The sequence below is a fragment of the Drosophila elegans genome, unplaced genomic scaffold, assembly GCF_018152505.1.
Source record: "Drosophila elegans isolate 14027-0461.03 unplaced genomic scaffold, ASM1815250v1 contig_208, whole genome shotgun sequence".
NCBI classification, from domain to species: Eukaryota; Metazoa; Arthropoda; class Insecta; order Diptera; family Drosophilidae; genus Drosophila; species Drosophila elegans.
The window spans coordinates 20,880,155-20,900,015 of NW_024545578.1; the positions used below are offsets into that span (position 1 = coordinate 20,880,155).

General features: G+C 32.6%; 5 protein-coding genes and 1 long non-coding RNA gene across 8 annotated transcripts; 5 read left to right on the forward strand and 1 right to left on the reverse strand.

Annotated features, from left to right (window-relative positions):
- The first annotated feature begins 694 nt into the window (after positions 1-694).
- On the forward strand, positions 695-4,798 carry LOC108142784 (neuronal calcium sensor 2). 2 transcript variants are annotated; one of them, XM_017266829.2, is made up of 5 exons: positions 1,961-2,020; positions 2,905-3,473; positions 3,541-3,684; positions 4,198-4,326; positions 4,445-4,798. In XM_017266829.2, the coding sequence occupies exons 2-5, from the start codon at positions 3,363-3,365 to the stop codon at positions 4,619-4,621; spliced, it is 561 nt and encodes a 186-aa protein (XP_017122318.1). In that variant the 5' UTR covers positions 1,961-2,020; positions 2,905-3,362; the 3' UTR covers positions 4,622-4,798. The 2 variants fall into 2 exon arrangements, with proteins under 2 accessions (XP_017122319.1, XP_017122318.1); XM_017266830.2 differs by lacking the exons at positions 2,905-3,473; positions 3,541-3,684 and adding an exon at positions 695-749.
- LOC108142783 (neurocalcin homolog) lies at positions 700-6,596 on the forward strand. The gene is made up of 6 exons (XM_017266828.2): positions 700-749; positions 1,961-2,020; positions 5,528-5,627; positions 5,712-5,830; positions 5,913-6,101; positions 6,181-6,596. Exons 3-6 carry the CDS (start codon positions 5,558-5,560, stop codon positions 6,373-6,375), a joined length of 573 nt encoding a protein of 190 aa, XP_017122317.1. The 5' UTR covers positions 700-749; positions 1,961-2,020; positions 5,528-5,557; the 3' UTR covers positions 6,376-6,596.
- A 414-nt stretch (positions 6,597-7,010) lies between these two features.
- LOC108142841 (4-aminobutyrate aminotransferase, mitochondrial) lies at positions 7,011-9,101 on the reverse strand. Its single transcript, XM_017266909.2, has 5 exons — positions 8,968-9,101; positions 8,781-8,905; positions 8,449-8,620; positions 8,179-8,341; positions 7,011-8,084 (listed from the first exon to the last, which is right to left on the reverse strand). The coding sequence occupies exons 1-5, from the start codon at positions 9,002-9,004 to the stop codon at positions 7,121-7,123; spliced, it is 1,461 nt and encodes a 486-aa protein (XP_017122398.1). The 5' UTR covers positions 9,005-9,101; the 3' UTR covers positions 7,011-7,120.
- A 1,609-nt stretch (positions 9,102-10,710) lies between these two features.
- Positions 10,711-12,636, forward strand: LOC108142203 (mitochondrial import receptor subunit TOM20 homolog). Its single transcript, XM_017265893.2, has 3 exons — positions 10,711-10,914; positions 10,978-11,053; positions 12,177-12,636. The coding sequence occupies exons 1-3, from the start codon at positions 10,785-10,787 to the stop codon at positions 12,484-12,486; spliced, it is 516 nt and encodes a 171-aa protein (XP_017121382.1). The 5' UTR covers positions 10,711-10,784; the 3' UTR covers positions 12,487-12,636.
- A 491-nt stretch (positions 12,637-13,127) lies between these two features.
- On the forward strand, positions 13,128-15,960 carry LOC108142258 (fibroleukin). 2 transcript variants are annotated; one of them, XM_017265978.2, is made up of 4 exons: positions 13,128-13,784; positions 13,851-14,024; positions 14,085-15,481; positions 15,731-15,960. In XM_017265978.2, exons 2-4 carry the CDS (start codon positions 13,947-13,949, stop codon positions 15,861-15,863), a joined length of 1,608 nt encoding a protein of 535 aa, XP_017121467.2. In that variant the 5' UTR covers positions 13,128-13,784; positions 13,851-13,946; the 3' UTR covers positions 15,864-15,960. The 2 variants fall into 2 exon arrangements, with proteins under 2 accessions (XP_017121467.2, XP_017121466.2); XM_017265977.2 differs by having other exon boundaries at positions 13,128-14,024.
- Positions 15,961-16,353: 393 nt separating this feature from the next.
- On the forward strand, positions 16,354-17,044 carry LOC121467106. Its single transcript, XR_005977226.1, has 3 exons — positions 16,354-16,416; positions 16,513-16,677; positions 16,749-17,044. It is a non-coding gene; the product is annotated as an uncharacterized LOC121467106 (long non-coding RNA).
- The last annotated feature ends 2,817 nt before the right edge of the window (positions 17,045-19,861 follow it).

A 19,861-nucleotide genomic window follows, 5' to 3' on the forward strand; every position in this document is an offset into this window, starting at 1 on the left:
TATGTACGCTAACGATTAGCCAAATGGGATCTCTTGCTTAAATTTGAATTTAAAGAAAAACAACACCTTTTAAACACATTTTGCATCCTACTTAAAAAACATACATATTTTTTTATAACTAAAAGACCTGGAAATTAATATTTTTTAAAAGGAAAACTATGATTGCAATAACAGAAAATAAACTAAATAAAAAATAAAAACTAATCAGAATTTCTGAAAGTGATTACATCCGCAGCACAAAATTTGTTTGTGTATAAAAAGTACAAAGAGGCAACAAGGCAAATATATCAAATCGGAACTGAACACAGTTATTAACTTAGGTTAAAAAGTAACAATAGAATTGAAAAAGATTTGTAAGTAATTTATTTGTTTATGCTAAAAATTGTTTTTACAAAAGAAAGTAAAACACTTTTAAGTAACGTCCAGATATAAATTTAATAATTAAATTGATAATATTATGACTGATATTATTTGGTTTATTTTTTTAAATTAAATGTGGAACGATTTTGTTTCACCCTCGAAATGGCCACCTTAAATTTGTTGTTGTTTATTGTGCTTGGTATCGATATATTGAGAACAACAACAATAATTTATCGATATAATTCTAATTCAATATATATCGTCTTAATTTAAGCCACCCCTAAATTTGTTGTATTGATTGTTTATTGCATTTGCAAAAAGTGGTACTGTTTTAATTTAGCAGGCAGTAGAAATGTGCCTAAAATCTATGTGTAATAGTTTTTCTTCAGGTAAAAATGGCTTACCGCCCATAAAGGCATCAAAAATCCGAGTAACCAGAAATATATACACATTTTGTTCATTTTGCGTGCATATATTGTGTGTACATATGTATATATGCATTCAAGTACATATATAAATATCAAAAATAACAATTTAGGACGAATTTATATAGGATATAAAAATGCGTATTTAAAATTGTGTTAAATATGAATATTTTGAGGGCATGTGGCCCATGTGACATACAAATTCAATACATACGCACATACATATGGACAAACAACAAACTACTTTATTTAAATTGGAAGCCCCCCACTATACGAGCCGGTTATATTAATGCATTAAGTTCTCGAGCGAAATAGTATCAATTTATGTAAGACGGTGTACCGAGTATTCCCATTGGGAGTCAGAACGCGTAGTTAATTGAACCACACAGCCATCGAAAGTAAACCCAGCTTAAGCTATACTATACGGAAAATTTGGATCGGAAGTGCTATTTTTTGTATCTATAGCCTAGCCCGATTTGGTGTGAAAATGTAGCAGATAAAAAAGCCATAACACAAAACCCTCGGTCAGAAAAATTATAGGCGCGGGCCGTGTTTTCCCCACGTGACACGCAGGCGTATGCGTGTGCCAAAAATTCCATTTCGTTCAGCGTATTCATCATGAAAGGGGTTTTGAAAATGTATTGGCTTCGCATATTCCGGAATAAAGAGTAGTAACTAGCTAAACCAAAGCTTTAACAAGTGACCTTAATACTGTATAGCCTTGGCCGCAATCTAATTTTCAAAATACGTGTTCGAAAGCGGAACGGAATTGTGTCATAGGAAACAAAATAAAATATCTTAAATCAACTCATTATTTTCCCATTGACCATGACCTTAAAGATTTGTAATATATTTCTGAGTCCTAACCAATAAGCCTTTGATAAATTATCTTAAAAACAAGATTATGTTTTGAACTGATTTTGGATTAATAAATATGTCAAAATCATCGGTTCAAAATCGATATTTAATCGCTGGAATTGTCTTCAATTTTGTTCGAGCAAAATTCAGAAAATTTACTGAACTTTAAAAAAAAAAAGCCTAATTTTCGAAAAATTTTAAAAATAAGTCTAATCAAATTAATATTCCTTTGACTTTTAAAATTTTATTCCTAACAAAATCATCATTGAAATCGAAAAATATATTTTATTTATCAGCTGTTTTATTTCTATTTTCAGCTTATTAGCCTCATGAGGGAAATAATGCTACTTGACTTAGTCGACGGAAAATAATCTCATGTAAGTTTAAGATCTCAAATAAAACAAATTTTAAATTCTACCAATAATATTCGTGCCTAGCCTAATTGTAGCCCAATATGCATGACTAACTCAATACTTAAGCAGCCAATTAAACAGATACGATTTGTATTAAATACTTTCCAAAATGTGTGTGTCAACCTTTAAATTAGTCAATAGTATTAACTAATCATGTTTAATACCCATTTGGATTCATTTAAACCACCAATAAAATTATGATACAAAAAAAAGTAAAAAAATACCCTTGCAGATAATTTTTAAAATTGATAAAACAGCAGAATGTGTGTTGTAAAAAAAACATTCTCTATAAGAATGGAGTACCTAATTATATTATTGTAGAACATTCGTCGTTCAATATATATTAATCCTACTGTATTTTCGGTAAAAATATACAGAAAAATTAAAGAGATGAAACAAAGACTCTAAACTAAAAGTAATTGTTTCGTGGTTGTGCGAAACTAAATAATTGTTTATCGCTTGCACTATTAGATTATTGATCTTCGCTTTCTCCAGAATGGCATTTAGCTTTTTCTGACGGAATCGCAATTTGTGGGACTGTTTGTTTTGAGGGTGAGGTAACCATTCTACGTGGGAGTCGACTGATACAATTTATAATTTGCAGCTCTGCATCGCTTTTTGTACATTTTTATAAATAATCTTTAATATCAATAAAAAGTGATATATTAATTAAAATATGCCTAAAATATAATAGATTTTTATTCTAAATAACTTAAAGAGCGGAAAGCAGCCCATTTCTTTTTTGCTATTAAAATAAAAAGCTTCAGCGCTGGAAATAGCCTTACTAGAGGGAACTTAATTTGAAAATATTAATTTGTTTTTCTTATTCAACCTATTTTACTTTTTAGCATTTAGCATTTTTTGTAATTCAATATAAATGTTGTAGGTGAACGTGGCAACCCTGTTTCCTTTTTTAAAAAAGTCCTACCGTGTACAGAAAATATGGTTAACCAATAATCGTCATGTATAGAGACAATTTCCGCGCATGCGCCTCAACCATTTGATTAGTCCTTCGGTACACATCAGGTTTGAAATATACAAGTTAATAGTCAAGTACATTTTTGCTTATTATTATCAAGAAAAATTTATAAATGAAGTCGCTCGTTCAATCATCATTTGTTCGTGCCACAATTCATACATATCGTTAACGTAATGCTATACAAGCACAATTATTGATTTGGAGTTTTTCTGTCCACAAATAAACATTAAGTCAAATGTTCAGACCAGGCAAAGCAATTTAAACAAAGAAAAAAAAACAACTAAATAGAAACAAATTAGCTCCTAAAAAGTTATAAACAGTGAAAACATGGGGTGCTTAAGTAGTAAAGACCGTTTAACCAAAGAAGACATGGAGTTTTTAAAAACGCATACGAGATATGACGAAGCCACAATTAAAGAGTGGTATAAAGGATTTAAGGTGAGTACAAATATTACCACACCAAGGAAAAGTCTCAAATTTGGTTCGTTCGTCTCTTTTTGTACAGCAAGATTGTCCCAACGGCCGATTGACGCCAGCAAAATTTGTCGATATGTATAAAATGTTTTTTCCATCCGGAAATGCGGAAGAGTTTTGCGACCATGTTTTTCGTACATTCGATATGGACAAAAATGGATATATTGACTTTAAGGTAATTTCTTTTTAAACTATAATTTTATTTCTTCCGATACAGAATTCAATTTGCAAGTTTTCTTTTGGAGTTTGGTTGGTGTTGCTTTCTATTTACCAACTGTCGTTTAGGATTGTTAAAAAAAAATATACAAATTACAATTCAATTTTAATTTCTTGGTCATTTAAACATTTGTACAACTATCTGTAGAAATTGTTCAAAGAATATTAGGACAAGCTAGGAACATGTTTTAGAGCCAAACGTGTTTAAAAATTCACCGACAGTTGACTTTGGGGGTATTTTGTGATTTTTTTTTAATCCAATGTACATATTTGGATGTTCCTTACTTGTGTATTGTATGTGTGATGAGAATGCATATTGTGTTATTATTTATTGTATAGCTATGTCAGTTTGTGGGCCCCCTTTCGCGCATGTTACTTTAAGTATTAAATCAACTAAATTAACAGATCTATCTAAAACAACGATATTATTAAGTATCTCAAAAATTAAATTCTTTTAAAATTGTGATTTCAGGAATTTTTACTCGCAATAGATGTTACTTCAAGCGGAACACCGGAAGAAAAGTTGAAGTGGGCCTTTCGAATGTATGATGTCGATGGCAACGGTGTCATAGACATACAAGAAATGACCAAAATTGTTCAGGTAGGAACTAAAATATTTTACCTAATCAGTTTCTGAATATTGCTGCGTATTGAAACGTTTTAAAAGGCTATCTTAAGTTTTCATTTATGGAAAATTAATGTATTGTTTGTCTTTCTAGGCAATTTATGACATGCTAGGAGCGTGCTCATCTAATCGTCCAGCTGATTCAGCAGAAGAAAGGGCAAAAAATATATTTGCAAAAATGGACGAAAATAACGATGGTCAATTAACCCAAGATGAGTTCTTGAAAGGATGTTTGCAAGATGAGGAGTTGTCAAAAATGTTGGCACCATAAACAATTATATCCTACAATATGTGTGTATTTGATGAAATCAGTAATGAAATGTATAAATATTTAATTTATATTTCTTATACTAAAATTAAACTACTATAAAACTATGAAATCATTAAACTATTTTCAGTGTGTCATTAAAATTAATACATTAAAAATTATCATCAGATTTAAAAAATATTAAGTCTGCGTCATTGTGTTGTTTGTTCATTTAAAGTTTTTAATTTTCCATTATTTCAAAAGTATTTTCCTCAGCTTGGTCAAGAAATAATGTGTTTTAACAAATAGCTGCATATTGACGATTTGAATATTACTAGCTTTTCGAAAAGGCTAAACAAATGAAGAACCTTTTCTATACTACGAAAAGAATTGTAACTTATATAAAGTTATTGTATGCTTCTTATTTGTTTTTACTACTTTAATAAGTAGTTTTGCCTTTAGCTTACTGTACTACACTGATTAGATATTAGACGTATTTTTAGCTGTCATCTTATTGTCATAATTAAATGGAAACCATACGGATTTTCTTCTGATCCTGTAGTACTCATTTTCTTAGTCTCCCACAGTTTCATTAGAACTATAATTAGGAACATATCTACCTTTATTTAGTTTTATCTTGCTACTTTGAGATGGATATGAATTGTTAATCCATATATATAGTTTTTAGTTCGCTATATTTACATATATTCTTATGTGGTATTTAAAAGTTTTATATTTCGGAATAACATGGCTATAAAGGTTTTCACAACGGAGGAATCGTAAAATATTCTCGATTGGCAATCTGCTTAATTTGGCTATTCATAATAAATCGGTCTGCAAGGGTATTCAAACTTCGGTTCCCGATGAAAACTTTTTTATGTTTGTCCAATATACAGTTGTTAATTATAAATAATTATATTGCATTTTAAGATAACTGTATAATGAAATTGTTCTGCAACAATGGGAAAGCAAAATAGTAAACTAAAACCGGAAGTTTTGGAGGATCTGAAACAAAACACAGAGTTCACAGGTAAGTTAAAAACTTTATATTTATTTAAATCAAATAAAAATAAATTGAGTGTTAAATCAACTTAAATTACAAAATATTTTTTAGATGCCGAAATCCAAGAATGGTATAAAGGCTTTCTTAAGGATTGCCCTAGTGGGCATTTGTCAGTAGAAGAGTTCAAGAAAATATATGGGAACTTCTTCCCATATGGTGATGCCAGCAAGGTAAAAACTTTTTATTTTTTAAGTTTTTAGAGTTAGTTTTTATTTGTCATTATTAATTTATTCTAACTTACACCTCTTTCAGTTTGCAGAACATGTTTTTCGGACATTCGACGCAAACGGCGATGGCACTATAGACTTTAGAGAGTTTTTGTGTGCACTAAGTGTCACATCTCGAGGAAAACTCGAACAAAAACTTAAATGGGCGTTCTCAATGTATGATCTAGACGGAAACGGATACATATCGCGGCAGGAAATGCTGGAAATTGTTACGGTAAGTTTTGTTGTTTTTTCCTTACAAGCCGTTGAATTAATACGATTTGGAAATCCTTTGGTTATTATGTTCGTCTTAGGCAATATACAAAATGGTCGGGTCGGTGATGAAAATGCCAGAAGACGAAAGTACTCCTGAGAAACGAACCGATAAGATTTTTCGGCAAATGGATCGAAACAAAGATGGAAAATTAAGCTTGGAAGAGTTCATAGAAGGAGCCAAAAGTGATCCATCAATAGTACGATTATTACAGTGTGATCCACAGTCTCATTAACTTAATTACTATTGAAAAGCAAGCAATAATCATTTAAACGTGTATAGAGTAATTGCGAATTAAATTGTTTTGTTTCAGTATGGCCATTATGTATATTTCTTTCTAATAATAAACAATTCTTATAATATTAAATTATAATATTAAATAATATCTATTATGACCGTTCCAAAACACCCATGTTGAGGTTTTAAATTTTTCATAATAAAATGATCATAAAGGAAGCGTTTTTTTTAACAAAATACATATGGAAATAAAAAAGTAAGTACGCCAAGCATTTTATTACAGCATTTAAAAGTTTGCCACCACCACACACAAGAAGGCGCAGACGAAATTTCTTTTTGTTTCATATTTTCTAGTAGGCTCTTCTTTTGATAAATTTAAAACCAAAGTTCTATATTTAGTAGAATTAATAATAATATTTATTTAAGACTTTATCAGCTGTCTCTGGATTCAAAGCTCATCTCAGCGAACAATTTCATCGGCAACAAAATTTATTAAGCCCATAATAAACTTTTATTTCTATATATGTTCGGTTTGTGCGGGGGAAACTCAAAAAGATTAGATTACTCTATCGGCTTTCATTTAATGGTGCGACTGCTTTATCTATATTCCAACCAATAAAGAGCATAATAAAGAAGGATAAAATAAATTCACTTTATTATTCATTTTTGTAACATATATATATATACTGCATGCAGTGGCAATTTTCAGAGCACATTCGTATTTGGTTTTCATTATATTGTTCTTAAATAGATTGAAGAACTTTGCGGAAGCGATCTAGGACGATGTTAGCGTGATATTCTTGGAATATCAAAGCTGGGCGGAATCTAATGGAAATATCGCCACATCCTCCAGTCTGAATGCCGTGCAACTTAAGGGCGCCGATTATTTGATCTCGCACTTTGGTGTTGGTGCAATTGATGGCCAAAAATGTTCCACGACCGCGAGTAGAGTTCAAGATATGCGGGAATTCTTTCTCCAAGCTCAGCAAACCATTCTTCAGAACCCTTCCGGCCACATCGACATTGGCCAAGAGCTTCTCCTCCTGAATGACTTTCACAACCTCCTCCAGGAGCAGCACTTTTCCCGGATCGCCCATCCAAGTGTTGAAGATTCTGTACGGCTCGTTGGGTAGAAAGTCTTCGTTGTGGAAATAGCCACCCAACTGCAACTTCTTGCTGAAGGTAACCACATCGGGGGGACCATCCAGGCCGAAGTGCTCATGGGCCCAGAATTTTCCAGTGCTACCACCTCCGGTTTGCACTTCGTCGATCAAGAGGGCGATGCCGTTCTTCTTGCAAATTGCCTGCAGGCTTCTGAAGAATTCGGGCGATGCTTCGTTGTCACCTCCTTCACTTTGAATGGGCTCTACAACAATTCCGGCCACAGGATTCTTGCTGGCATACTGCTGAATGAGGTCCTGCACTTCGCTAAGGCACTTTTCATCCTCCTTTTTGTTGTGCTGCACATTTTCGTCCAAAGGATATTTGTATTCAGGAAACGAGGCGATTGGCCAGTCGAACGACGGAACATCCAGCTTATGGATATACTTTGAATGTGTTGTGGATAGAGCGCCCAAAGTGCGTCCATGGAAGGCTCCCTTGAATGAGAGAATACTTAATTTTGGAGCTCCAGGTGGAATGTTAATCATGCAGGAGGTTTTCTCTTGCTCGGTAAGCGGCTTATTTCCGCGTAGTTTGTTTTGGTACCTACAGAGGAAAAGTAATCGTAAGTATTCGTTTTTGATCCTTTACATTTTCTATGCAAATCTCGAAGTAAGATCTATACACTTAAAAAACCTACCAGATAAAGATGCTCTTATATGCATTTTCATTTGAACACGAACCACACATCATCGTTGTGATTTTGTTAAGTCCTTTGGGAGCAATACTCGATAGAACTGAATGTAGTTTATCTGGCCATTCTTTGCCAGGGAAGACACCAAGTGCAGGTCTATTAATCAAAGCTGAAAATTGTAAAAAAAAAAGAAATCGTTTTTAAACAATCACTAGACTTACATATTGATTATTATTTATCATAATGTTATATTAATTATTACATGATCCGGCTTACTTTTCAGGTTTTGCTCATTGTTAAAGACCTTAAAAAGTCTCGGGTGATTGTAGCCTAAGGGAACTGAGGAAATTTGAGTGTAGACATCTAGTAAAATATTTCCATCAACGTCGTAGATGTAATTTCCAATGGACTTTTCGTAATCAGCAAAAAATTGGATTGTTCCGGTGGCCTATAAAAAAGCAATTCGTTTTAATTAATAAACGGACAATAGAAGACACTTTGGGTGGTCTAAAAAGTTATCTTTAAGTGGACATGGCCTGGTGTCCAGATAAAATTAAAAATAAATTTATTTGATACCTGTACCCTTGATAACGAAAAATAAAACTCACCTGAACAGAATCCAGTTGTTTTTTAAGCTCAATTGATTTCGGGCCAGGTATTGATTTAGTTTTCACCACAGGTTCCTTGGGCTCATTGTTGGTGGAGTACCTTTTGGTGCTCAACCGATATAGGCCTTAAACAATCACTTATCAGTTTTTTTTTTTTTTTCAAAATTAAAGTATTCTTTTTGCTTACTTTGCTTGGTCAACGTGTTTAGCCACAAGCTCCGCATGGTTACTATCGACTGAGTGCTCCGGGGTTAAGTGAAGGAATTGTTCAATAGAAAGGCTAACAACGAGCCAGCCACTAACACTTATTTATTTAAGAGAAATGTATATTTACAGAATACAAACATAAAGGCTCTTATGTATGCGGGTATATATACATATCCATAGTCTTGGGCACAACCACACACTCGCAATTTGGAACTTATCAATTTATTTTTTGGAATTCATCATGGTTCTGCGTCAATTACATATTCTCAGGGGAAAGTAACGTACAACTTATTCAAATTTTTAATAAAGCTCTACTAGCACATAACTCTTAATTAACAACAAGGAATAAGTACTTATTTTTAAAATAAAATGAAAGAAATTTATTATAATAAATGAAAATAAGCTTAAGTTTTGAAAAACCAAGTTAACAAAATATAGCTTTATATACTCTTTGCCGAAAAAATTAAGAAACCAATTTAACAATAAAGTAAAAAAAATATATTTAACGCAAAAGAAAAAGTTTTCTTTAATTATAATAAAATTGGACAATAATTTGGAACACGACTACACTCTGTTAATAACGTAAGGTACTACTTTATAAACATCCAGGTACAATTTTGTTCAATAATATGATAGTAGGTTAAGGAAAAACTTAACATTTTAAAATTTTGGGTATTCCCTAAACAATTAAATATCTGAATTAATGAAACTCGGTCAGCTGGTCTATTCAAATTCAACTGGCAAATTGGAAATTTCAGCAACTTGTCAACTTATTATGTCAGTTTATTGCATATTAATAAATTCAAAAAATTCGTCTTTTTGCTTTTCCTCAAATTTATACCAAAGCTAAGTCAAACAAAGCTTGGGCAAACGATTATTTGAAAATTTGAGCAGGACGGTTTCTCTTTTCCTGAAAATTTCTGCTGAATTTCTTCTGAGTTTTCAGCAGCTCAGAGATTTAGTCGTTAAGGGAATACCAATATTATCTATTTTTGACAAGCCTTAAAGATTGCATTCTTTTTCAGGCGCCTATTCCATATTAGAGCAGCAGGAATTGTTATTTGAAAAATTTGTATTAAGAGAGTTAATCTCTCTTATAATTACTTCGTTAGAAAACAACAACACTTTTATAAGTTTATTAAATCTTAAATCAGCATATATAGGTTTGAAAGTGGGTTTTTGTAGATTCTAGGCAGATCAGCTGCCTGCATTCAAAATAAAATGTTCGTTTCAGTTCAAAAAGGGCCCTGCAAGTAATTTGCTTATAAGTTTAAAAAAGTTTCTATCGGTTATTTATAGTACATTTTAAAAATTGTTTTTTCAAGTTTTTTTTAACGGATTTTTTATGCCAAACTAAACTAACTATATGGTTTTTATATGATTTTTTTTTATTTTGTACTTCATTGATTATTATACCTTTTTTTTGGATATATATAAATAAGCTAATCTTTTTATTTATTGTACAATTTTTTTTTTTTGTGTTCACAAAAACCTTCCTTTTTTGTTTGCTTGTATTCACAAAAACATGGCAATTTTGCTTTATTTTTAAGTGAACTTTTTTTCTTAACCAAACCGCTAAATTGCCATTAAGATTAAATACATTTAATTTAATTTTAATCCAAAACCTAAAATATTCCAAAAAAGATGTTCCATTACCAGCGTTTCAATATCGTCAAAATCAAATGTTGAGCATGACAAATATAGAATCCGATGATATCGATTTTTGTTTCATGTAAATCGATGGCACATGCGGAATGTAAAATAAGATACAGTTGAAGCGAAGAGAGTTTTCATAATATGATTGAAATGAACAAAACTGCAATTGGAATTGCAGCGGGAGTGGCCGGAACTCTGTTCATAGGATACTGCATCTACTTCGACAAGAAGCGCCGCAATGACCCCGAGTACAAGAAGAAAGTCCGTGAGCGTAAGAGTCTACATGGGAGCAAAGTTAATTATGAAAGAAACTGAGCGTTTCATCACATTTCAGGTCGTCGTCGCAACCGGAAAAGCGGCACTGCCAAGCCTGGAATTCCAAACCTGAACGACCATGAAGCCATCGAAAGGTAGGATTCCCATTCTCCGACGCGAAAACCATTATATAATGCGGCACGTGTAGTTGTGCCGATTCATTACACCTTCATTCATACACGCAAGTCCATGTTTTTCCAACCAAATGTATGTACATATGTATGTACATACATATGTTCGGATTAACTAAGCCAATGGTTGTATAAAACCAAAAACTTGTATTACAATCTATTAAGTTTTCCGCATAGACTTGCATATTTAAAGTTAGCAGTCGCATTGGTAAATAATTCAGTTTTAATAATAATATTGCAGTGTTGTTTTAAACAAACCGTTTATATTTAATGGTGTAGTGAAATAGGTTCAAAAACATAAACTGAAATGTGCTAAAGTTTAACCAAAAACTAGTTTAATTCTTTTTAACCAAAATCTTTGTGTGTCCAGCATTGTTTGAACGCCCAAGGTTTTTCTTTCATGACTCACACGTTAAATTTTAAACAAAAAACTTAGCTGCGTGATAAATAATTTGGCTACGTTAAAAAAAATATTAAAAGATTACAATTGAAAAAAAAGAAATAAATTAACATCTTTATGCGCTCTGTATCCATTAAAGCTGTCAAAATTTGTTTGTCATTGCACACATATTAAAGAAATTTTATAAAAATATAAAGCTGTGTACATTTCCTTTAATTTTTTGACATCTAAGAACTTATTAAAAGTGTTTATAATAATATGAACCATTAAATAGAAATTTAATTCAAAAGCGCACTGGTTTTAGTTTTTTTTAGTTGACATCTAAAAACTTATTGAAAGATTTTATAATAATGTGAACCATTAAATAGAAATTTAATCCAAAAGCGCCCTGGTTTTAGTTCAGAAACCATTTTCTCTAATCAAAGTTAATTATTTTTTCAATAAAAATTTGCATAACATTAACGCTTCAGTTTAAGTCATCTCATTAGTTGGATCGAGAGTAAGTTGTTTTTTATTTTTAAAAAAGGTCCAATTCTTAAACCCATTGCTGCTTTATGCATTTCGATTTAAATTAAACATATTTTTTTCCATGTTTTTTTTCCATTTAATACCAAAAATTAAAAAATTTAAAATTACTTATCAAGGTTTAAGTCGCCCCAACTAATCAATCTGTTTGGATCTTTTCAGATACTTCCTACAAGAAATCCAGATGGGTGAGACCCTGATCGCTCGCGGAGACTTCGAGAGTGGCGTTGAGCACTTGGCAAATGCCATCGTGGTGTGTGGCCAGCCGGCTCGTCTGCTGCAGGTGCTGCAATCCTCCCTTCCAGCTCAAGTATTCGCGATGCTGATTGTGAAAATGCAAGAGTTCGGGAACCGGGCCGCCGAGGGGAACGACGGGCCAATCACATTGGGTCAGAGTTCGGGGCAACAGCTGGACGGCGCCAAAATTATAGAGTGTTCATCTGGAAACGCAAGTATCGACGACCTTGAATAATACTTGGAGATGGCCACTGAAGTTGAAATGCAAATTTCAATAGTAGAAATTAAGGGCTTCATATATAAACATCATATTTTTTTTATATATTGATTTCTCTGGATGTTCCCAATACATAAAAATAAATATGCGTAAACTGTTAACACTTAACCATTGTGCTCTTTTTTTGTTTCTTGCGATAATGACGTTAAAGGAATATTAAAGATCAACTCTACAAAGCTATATTTTGTCAATCATTTTCATAAAGTAAAGTTATCTACAATAAAAGATTATGAAAATGTTGTAAATCTCAAAAATAAATTTTGTTTTGGGAAATGGGGCTTTTATTAGGAGTAGTAATTTGGCATTATATTAATTACAATTCTATGCAAATGAAGTCCCCTTTTCATTTTCTGCCAACTTTAAGTATCTTTAACAGCACCACTAAAACACAGGTTTTTTTTCCATAATTATAAATAGGGTAATATGCTTAAAATAAAAGTTTAACTTCTTTAAAACGACTAGTTTATAATTTTTTTTCCAATTTTAAGAAAAAAAAATACTTTGAAAATTTAGTTCTGTCATTCAAGCCGATAAACACTATTTATTTATCTGAGGATTTATTTACTTTTGATTTTGTTAACTTTTACCTATTTAGTTAAAACTTTTTTTATGGCAAAAACTAGATTTAGCTTAGATGATTTTGATTTTGTTTGATAAAAGATTTCTGTGGTCAATGTTGCGTGATTCTCGCTAAGTTAAAAAAACCCGTTGTTTGATTATTTTTTTATGCAGAGAAGATGGAATTTGGTAGGTTAGTTTCGATATGGGAAAAAGATATTCTCTCAAATCGTGTAAAATGCCTGATATGCAAACCCTTTTATTAGAAACAAGTCAGATTGTCTTCAATCATAGACTTAATTTTCTCAAAAATGCTGGAAAGTCTTGTTTATTCTTTTGCAAGATGTGCATCTAATTTAAGGATATACATGAAATGCGTGTCAAAACCATTACAAAACAAATTTAATTATTTTCATAATAATTTGAAAAATAAACATTAAACCATTACGTGTTTTGAAAAAAAAAGAAACCCACTTTATGTTCTACAATTGAAACCATCTATGTGCTATGACCGAAACCATTTAAACATTTTATGCAGTAGTGATATACTTTTGAACCATTTAGCTTTTTGCGTAGAGTATTCTTGTATGAATCCCACGGTCGGAAATCTTGAAACTCTTTAAGTTGGATCACGAGTCACCCTAATGAATTGATAATCCATACCGGCTTGAAGAGTAAAACAGTGGAATCCATATCTGGTAATACTGGCATCTAAAGATTAGAACCCTTATAGTATTGTTATATTTTTCCATATTTTTTAATAGCCTATAGCTTAACTTGTCGAAGTTGTATTCACATATGTTATGTCCATTGCATAAAAGTGAATCTGTCTGTTTACATTGCACATTTAATTAATCGCCATGAAACCTGTGAACCTAAACAATCTTTCGCAGAAACCTCGAGGATCATTAGATGACTCAACCACTGAAAACAATTCGGTGAGGGTTAAAATAGGTACACTTCACCTTTAACAAATGCTAAAAAATGTTTTATTGCAGGTCAGTAGCGGTTCGGATGTTGAGGATATGAGTGGTGGGACAAGCGATCAAAAAAGGATCGTGCAAGGCTTGAAAAAAACAATTAAAAGGAATAAAACCAAAATAAATGAACTCGTTGCCAAGTTGACAATTTCCGAAATGCAATTAGCAAGTGAAAAGGAAAAGTGCAATCATAAGGACAGTTTAATCAAGTCCTTGCACTTTTCAATCGATTTAGTTAATCAAACCAAAGAATTAAGCATACAGAAAACCCAAAATCAAATCCTAGATTTGCAAAATGCTCTCGATTTGAGAAAGAGTAACTCAATAGAGCCTAACGATCAGATCACAATTGACAAGTTAAATGCCAAAATTGAGAAATTGGAATGCATGGTTCAAGAGAAGGATGATAAATGTGTGGAGCTGGAGGAGAAGACCCAAAAGTATGAAAATGATCTGCAAGAAAGAGATGAGCAAATAGCCAGGCTAGAAGCCGAACTTAAAACATATGAGGACAAATTGAAAGAAAAGGATGACAAACTTGCTATGTTTTCTAAAACTACTGAAAATAATCTGCAAGAAAGAGACGAGCAAATTGCCAGGCTAAAAGCCGAACTTAAAACATATGAGGTTAAATTGAAAGAAAAGGATGACAAACTTGCTATGTTTTCTAAAACTACTGAAAATAATCTGCAAGAAAGAGACGAGCAAATTGCCAGGCTAAAAGCCGAACTTAAAACATATGAGGTTAAATTGAAAGAAAAGGATGACAAACTTGCTATGTTTTCTAAAACTACTGAAAATAATCTGCAAGAAAGAGACGAGCAAATTGCCAGGCTAAAAGCCGAACTTAAAACATATGAGGTCAAATTGAAAGAAAAGGATGACAAACTTGCTATGTTTTCTATAACTACTGTAAGGGGACACGAAAATAGTGAACCACACGTGCTCCTTAACTGCACTAAGGTTTCCTCAATTAAATTCGTAACGCCTCATAATTTCATAGAACCCTTCGCAGCAGTATTTGAGGATATCCCTTCAGCCGGTCCTGACTGGATGGTCATACAGCGCCGTGTCGATGGAAGTGTCGACTTTAATAAACGTATTGGCAGTTTTTGGAAAGGTTTTGGCGACTTGAGTAGAGAGTTCTGGATTGGTTGTGAGAAATTGCACAAGTTGACATCAGGTCGACGGCATGAACTATACATCCAGCTGGTCGATTTTGATGATGCTACTGCTTTCGCCAGATACGATCACTTTGTTATTGGAAGCTGGGATGAGCAATACAAGTTGTTGTGCCTAGGTGCATACTCGGGAAATGCTGGCGATTATATGCGAAGCAGTCATGACTCGATATTTAACAAGTATTGGGATTACAACCTGCAAACAGTGTACAGCTTTTGGCATCCGATTGACTGGTATGAGAAAATTTTAAAAGTTCTTCAGAAATCTTTTCATACCGATAAAATCCCTTCTAACGTATTATTATATCAACAAAAATCAAAAAAAGGTCGTAATTATTCTGTCTTTTCCATACATTTCTACATTATTTTATTACATTTCTACATTCTACATTATATTATCAATTTGAAGAGTTTCTGAAAACCCACGGCTTGTAAGAGTTAATGATCAAAAGAAAGTTACATGATATTTTTTTTCCTTTTTAGCAATTTAAATGGAAAATACTACGGATCTAAAGTTGTGTTGAAGAACGAAAATGGAATTTTTTGGGGTCGTTGGAACTTTGGGGAAAAACATTCTCTCAAATCGTGTAAAATGCTGATCAGGCCGAAGCCATAAAAGGATTTACTGAAGATGATTATCAGCATTTCCAATTCTCGGACTTTTGAATTAGGATGTGCTAAAAGTTTCAAAAATTAAAAATAAGAAACAATATATAAAAACTCTGTTAAAAACTTATCGTCTGTATTAGTTGAAATAAAACGAATAGACAAGTAACAAATAACCATTTGACTAAACTGAAGTTTCAGAAAATTTATTTCTTCTATCTATTTTATGTTTTTTAACAGGTCTTCTTCACTTATCCAGGATAAGTGTAATTCAATACAAACAAAAATAAAAAAGAAACGAATTAACTCTCGCAGTTCTAAGTCTGCGTAGCTCAATTTACATTAGTTAACAAATTTTAACTCTTAAATTGTGTCAATGGAACTTATAATATAAGTTTTACGAATAATTTTTCACATTTTCTTGACCATCATTTGAAGCTTAGCGCACTTTTTCAAAACTGGCAAATTTTTCAATTATTGCCTGGTCACACTGGATTTCGTTTGGATTTGTTTGGGATTACACTTTATACATATGTATGTATATATTTATGCTTTATTCAAAGGTATGAAGTGCATTTAAATGACATAAATTTGCCCCACATTCAATAAAGTGACACTCACGTGCATCGCTGATCATCTTCGACCTTATCCCACCTTAGTTTTTAGATTATCAAAGCACCATCCTGAAGAATACCCCAAAATGGACCAACAGCTCTGCCTGAGTTGGAGCCACAAGCAGTCCGAATTGGCCGGCGTGTTCGATAATCTGCTGGAGAACGAATTCCTGACCGACTGCACCCTCGGTTTTTAGTCCTTACTTTGCCGTGCGTATACCTATGTATATATATATGTATATATCTTTGCCTTCAAGCGCTTTTAAGATCATACCCAACAGGCCCTGCTGCAGGAGCAGTACGACAAGCACCCCATTTTCATACTCAAGGATGTCAAGTACCAGGAACTGCGCCCCACTATTATAATTCGATTTGAAGCTATGTTGATTTTCCGCCGTTTCCGTTCGTACTTATACATATCTATCTATATCTACCTAATATAAAAAAAAAATGAAAAGGGGAAAGTTGTTAGCATTAGAACTGAAAAAATAATAGAAAATAGATGGACAAGACTAGATCGAAACTAAAAGTACTCCATATCAATAACAGAACTATATTTCTAATGATAAAATAAGAAGTTAAAATAACTTATATAATGTAATAATTTAAAACACACTATAATGTATATTTAATTTTAAATTTCTAACGTAATTTTTCGTTATTCTACATATACTTCCGACAGCGAAAAAAACTTTCAAGTAAACAAATCACAAAATTTGTCAACCCAGGATTTCAGAGTTCGAAATGGAATGCCATAAGCGAGCAGGCCATGCCGATCCAGAACGATAGATCTCAGGCTGAACTTGTTTCCATTAATCGATGTATCAGAAAATTCAACTTTGAATATTGGAATAACACTTTAATTTTCATTGTTGCTCACAATATCCTTAAAAAAAATTCTGCTGTTTTATTGCATTTTATTTAAGTGGGAAATTCGCAGAAAAATCTCACGGGATGGCGCCACATAATGACAGATTGCTAAGGGCTATGTCACCTAATATAATTCCTTAACAGAAATCCTGTTTTATAGCATTTTATTAAAGTGGGCATTTTTTATACCATATCAATAATCAGAATTTCCGCACCATTTTTCCTCCGAGGAAAATTCGCAGAAAAATGTCGCAGGATGACGCAACTTAATGACAGATTGCTAGGGACTACTCCACTTAATATTATTTGCCAAAGATATTTTGGTAAATATTTTCAGCTTTTAAAATGAAATTTTTTTTTTGTTACGAAAAACTGCTGCTTATTGAAATTTAAAGGAAAAAAAGATTATTTATAAAAATATGAGAGGTCCCACGTGAAAGACAAAATGACAATCCTTAATACATTGCTTTACCATATTAAAAAGTTAATAACATACAATACGATATTGTTTTAATGGCTAAAATGTAAAGTAAAACATTTTACTAGAAAAACGTTTTAAGCCTGGGGAAATTGGGAAACATTGTTAGTTCTAACAGAGACCCAGACCTTCTTCTGTAAAAACGTTGGGATGTTTTCCGAGATAACATAGGGGTGTGACTGTAGTTGTCAGCAAAAATAGGGCTGTTGCCACCGTTAGGAGGGGATGGATGTTTTGTGTGGGTTCGAGGTTCCAGTTCGAGGTTGCAACCGGAAGTCGTCGAACATGAAAGGACCTGCGATGGCCAGGAGAGTTGCGAATGCGGAAAGTCCAATCAGTTGACTTTCTGTTCTCATTGACTGCGGTTTATGTTGGTTTTGAGTCGCGGTGTACTGCGTGCGTCGGTAGCTGGCCATTGAATGAAGACAGTATGTTTCAATCAAAAGTCGCGCTGTTCTTTTAATATGAGTACGAGTGAAATCGACGACATGCGATTCAACAAATATATCCACGCCAATACTCATTCTCAGTGCTAGTGATGTTAAGCGGTATAATGATAAAATATGTACGTACCTATTGTGTGCCACCAGTTCGTTTAACGATACAAATATTGTTTAATAAATACGTGTAACAGTGATTAAGAGTTGCATAACCCCTTGTAGTGAAAAGGATTTCAATAAACGGAATATATCCAACAAATGTCAGTGGAATAAGCCAAAAAATACTCTCTTGAAAAGGCAACTTCCCCAATCGAATGGAATTCATTTCTTAAATTGCGAAGCCATTGCAATACGGATTATGGGGAATGCAGGGTTTGCGGTTTTTGGGACTTTCTTAGGGTTTAACTTTTAACGCATTGAAAGCAAAATTATTCAAACACGCTTGCAAATTTTGAAATTCTACCCCCAAATGAGAGAAGTACCCCAATTGTCATTACGTCCTTTGATTTCTAGCAATATATGTTTTTTTTCCTTTGCTACTATTTACTATTTCTGCAAGCCTTTTTTAGACAATTTTTTTTTAAATTGTGTGCTCTTAGGTACAAAATATTGTTATGAAATGCAGTTTTAAATTGGAAAGGGCCGCTTTCAGAGACATAAGTTTCACTTAAGTTGTCCGATAACTTGGAAAAAAACAAGAAACATAAAAAAATATTAATTGCTCATTCGTGGCCTTTAAAAAAACAAACGATTGAATGCAATTTGAAAGTGAACAAAAAAAATAGAAACCTGTTTACAGATTCATTTAAATAATGATGTAAAGTAATAGAGAATATTGATTTTTCTCTAGTTGTTAAATTGCTTCCAGTTACATTTGTAGGAAACTTTTTAAGGAAATGGGAACAGTAGGAGCAGAACACTTTACTTACCGTAAAACAATTATTAATACTCTTTTAAAATGTTACTCATAAATTTTTTTTGACTTCATTTAGTTTGTTTTGAAAGGGAACACAGCTTTTGGTCGACAGCAAAGCTAATTTGCAGCACCTATAGTTTTTAAACAATAAAAATAAATGTATGTTAAATAATTATTAGCTTATCTGAACAAAGTAATAATTATTAGCTTATCTGAACAAAGTAAGGATACAACTGAAGCGTTAAATATTTGGTTGTTGTAGCAATTTAAATGTTTTTAAAGAATATGTGCTGATTATTTTGTGCTTTACTTAAGCAAAATACACATTTTATTATTTTTTTGTATAAGTTTTTGATAGTAAGTGGCTCTTTGATAAACATTATCTTCTTTTTGGGGCGCTTGAATACTTTAATTGTATGTTTCACAAAGTAAAATAGGGCTTCAAAGTGCGATCGTAGTGTATTTGTAAATAAACACTGTGTGATACCTGTGACATCTAAAACTCTTATAACCTTGGGTTTAATTCAAATATAATGTAATTCGCGCCAAGTTACTGATCCGTTTATCGATCAAATCGTTTGTTCGGAATTGGGCTATCGATGATTGGAGAGTGACCATAATCGAAACCTGACCAGTGCTGCGAAGCGAGGAGGATTGAGTTGTTTGATTTCATGGAAGAGAGCGGGCGGG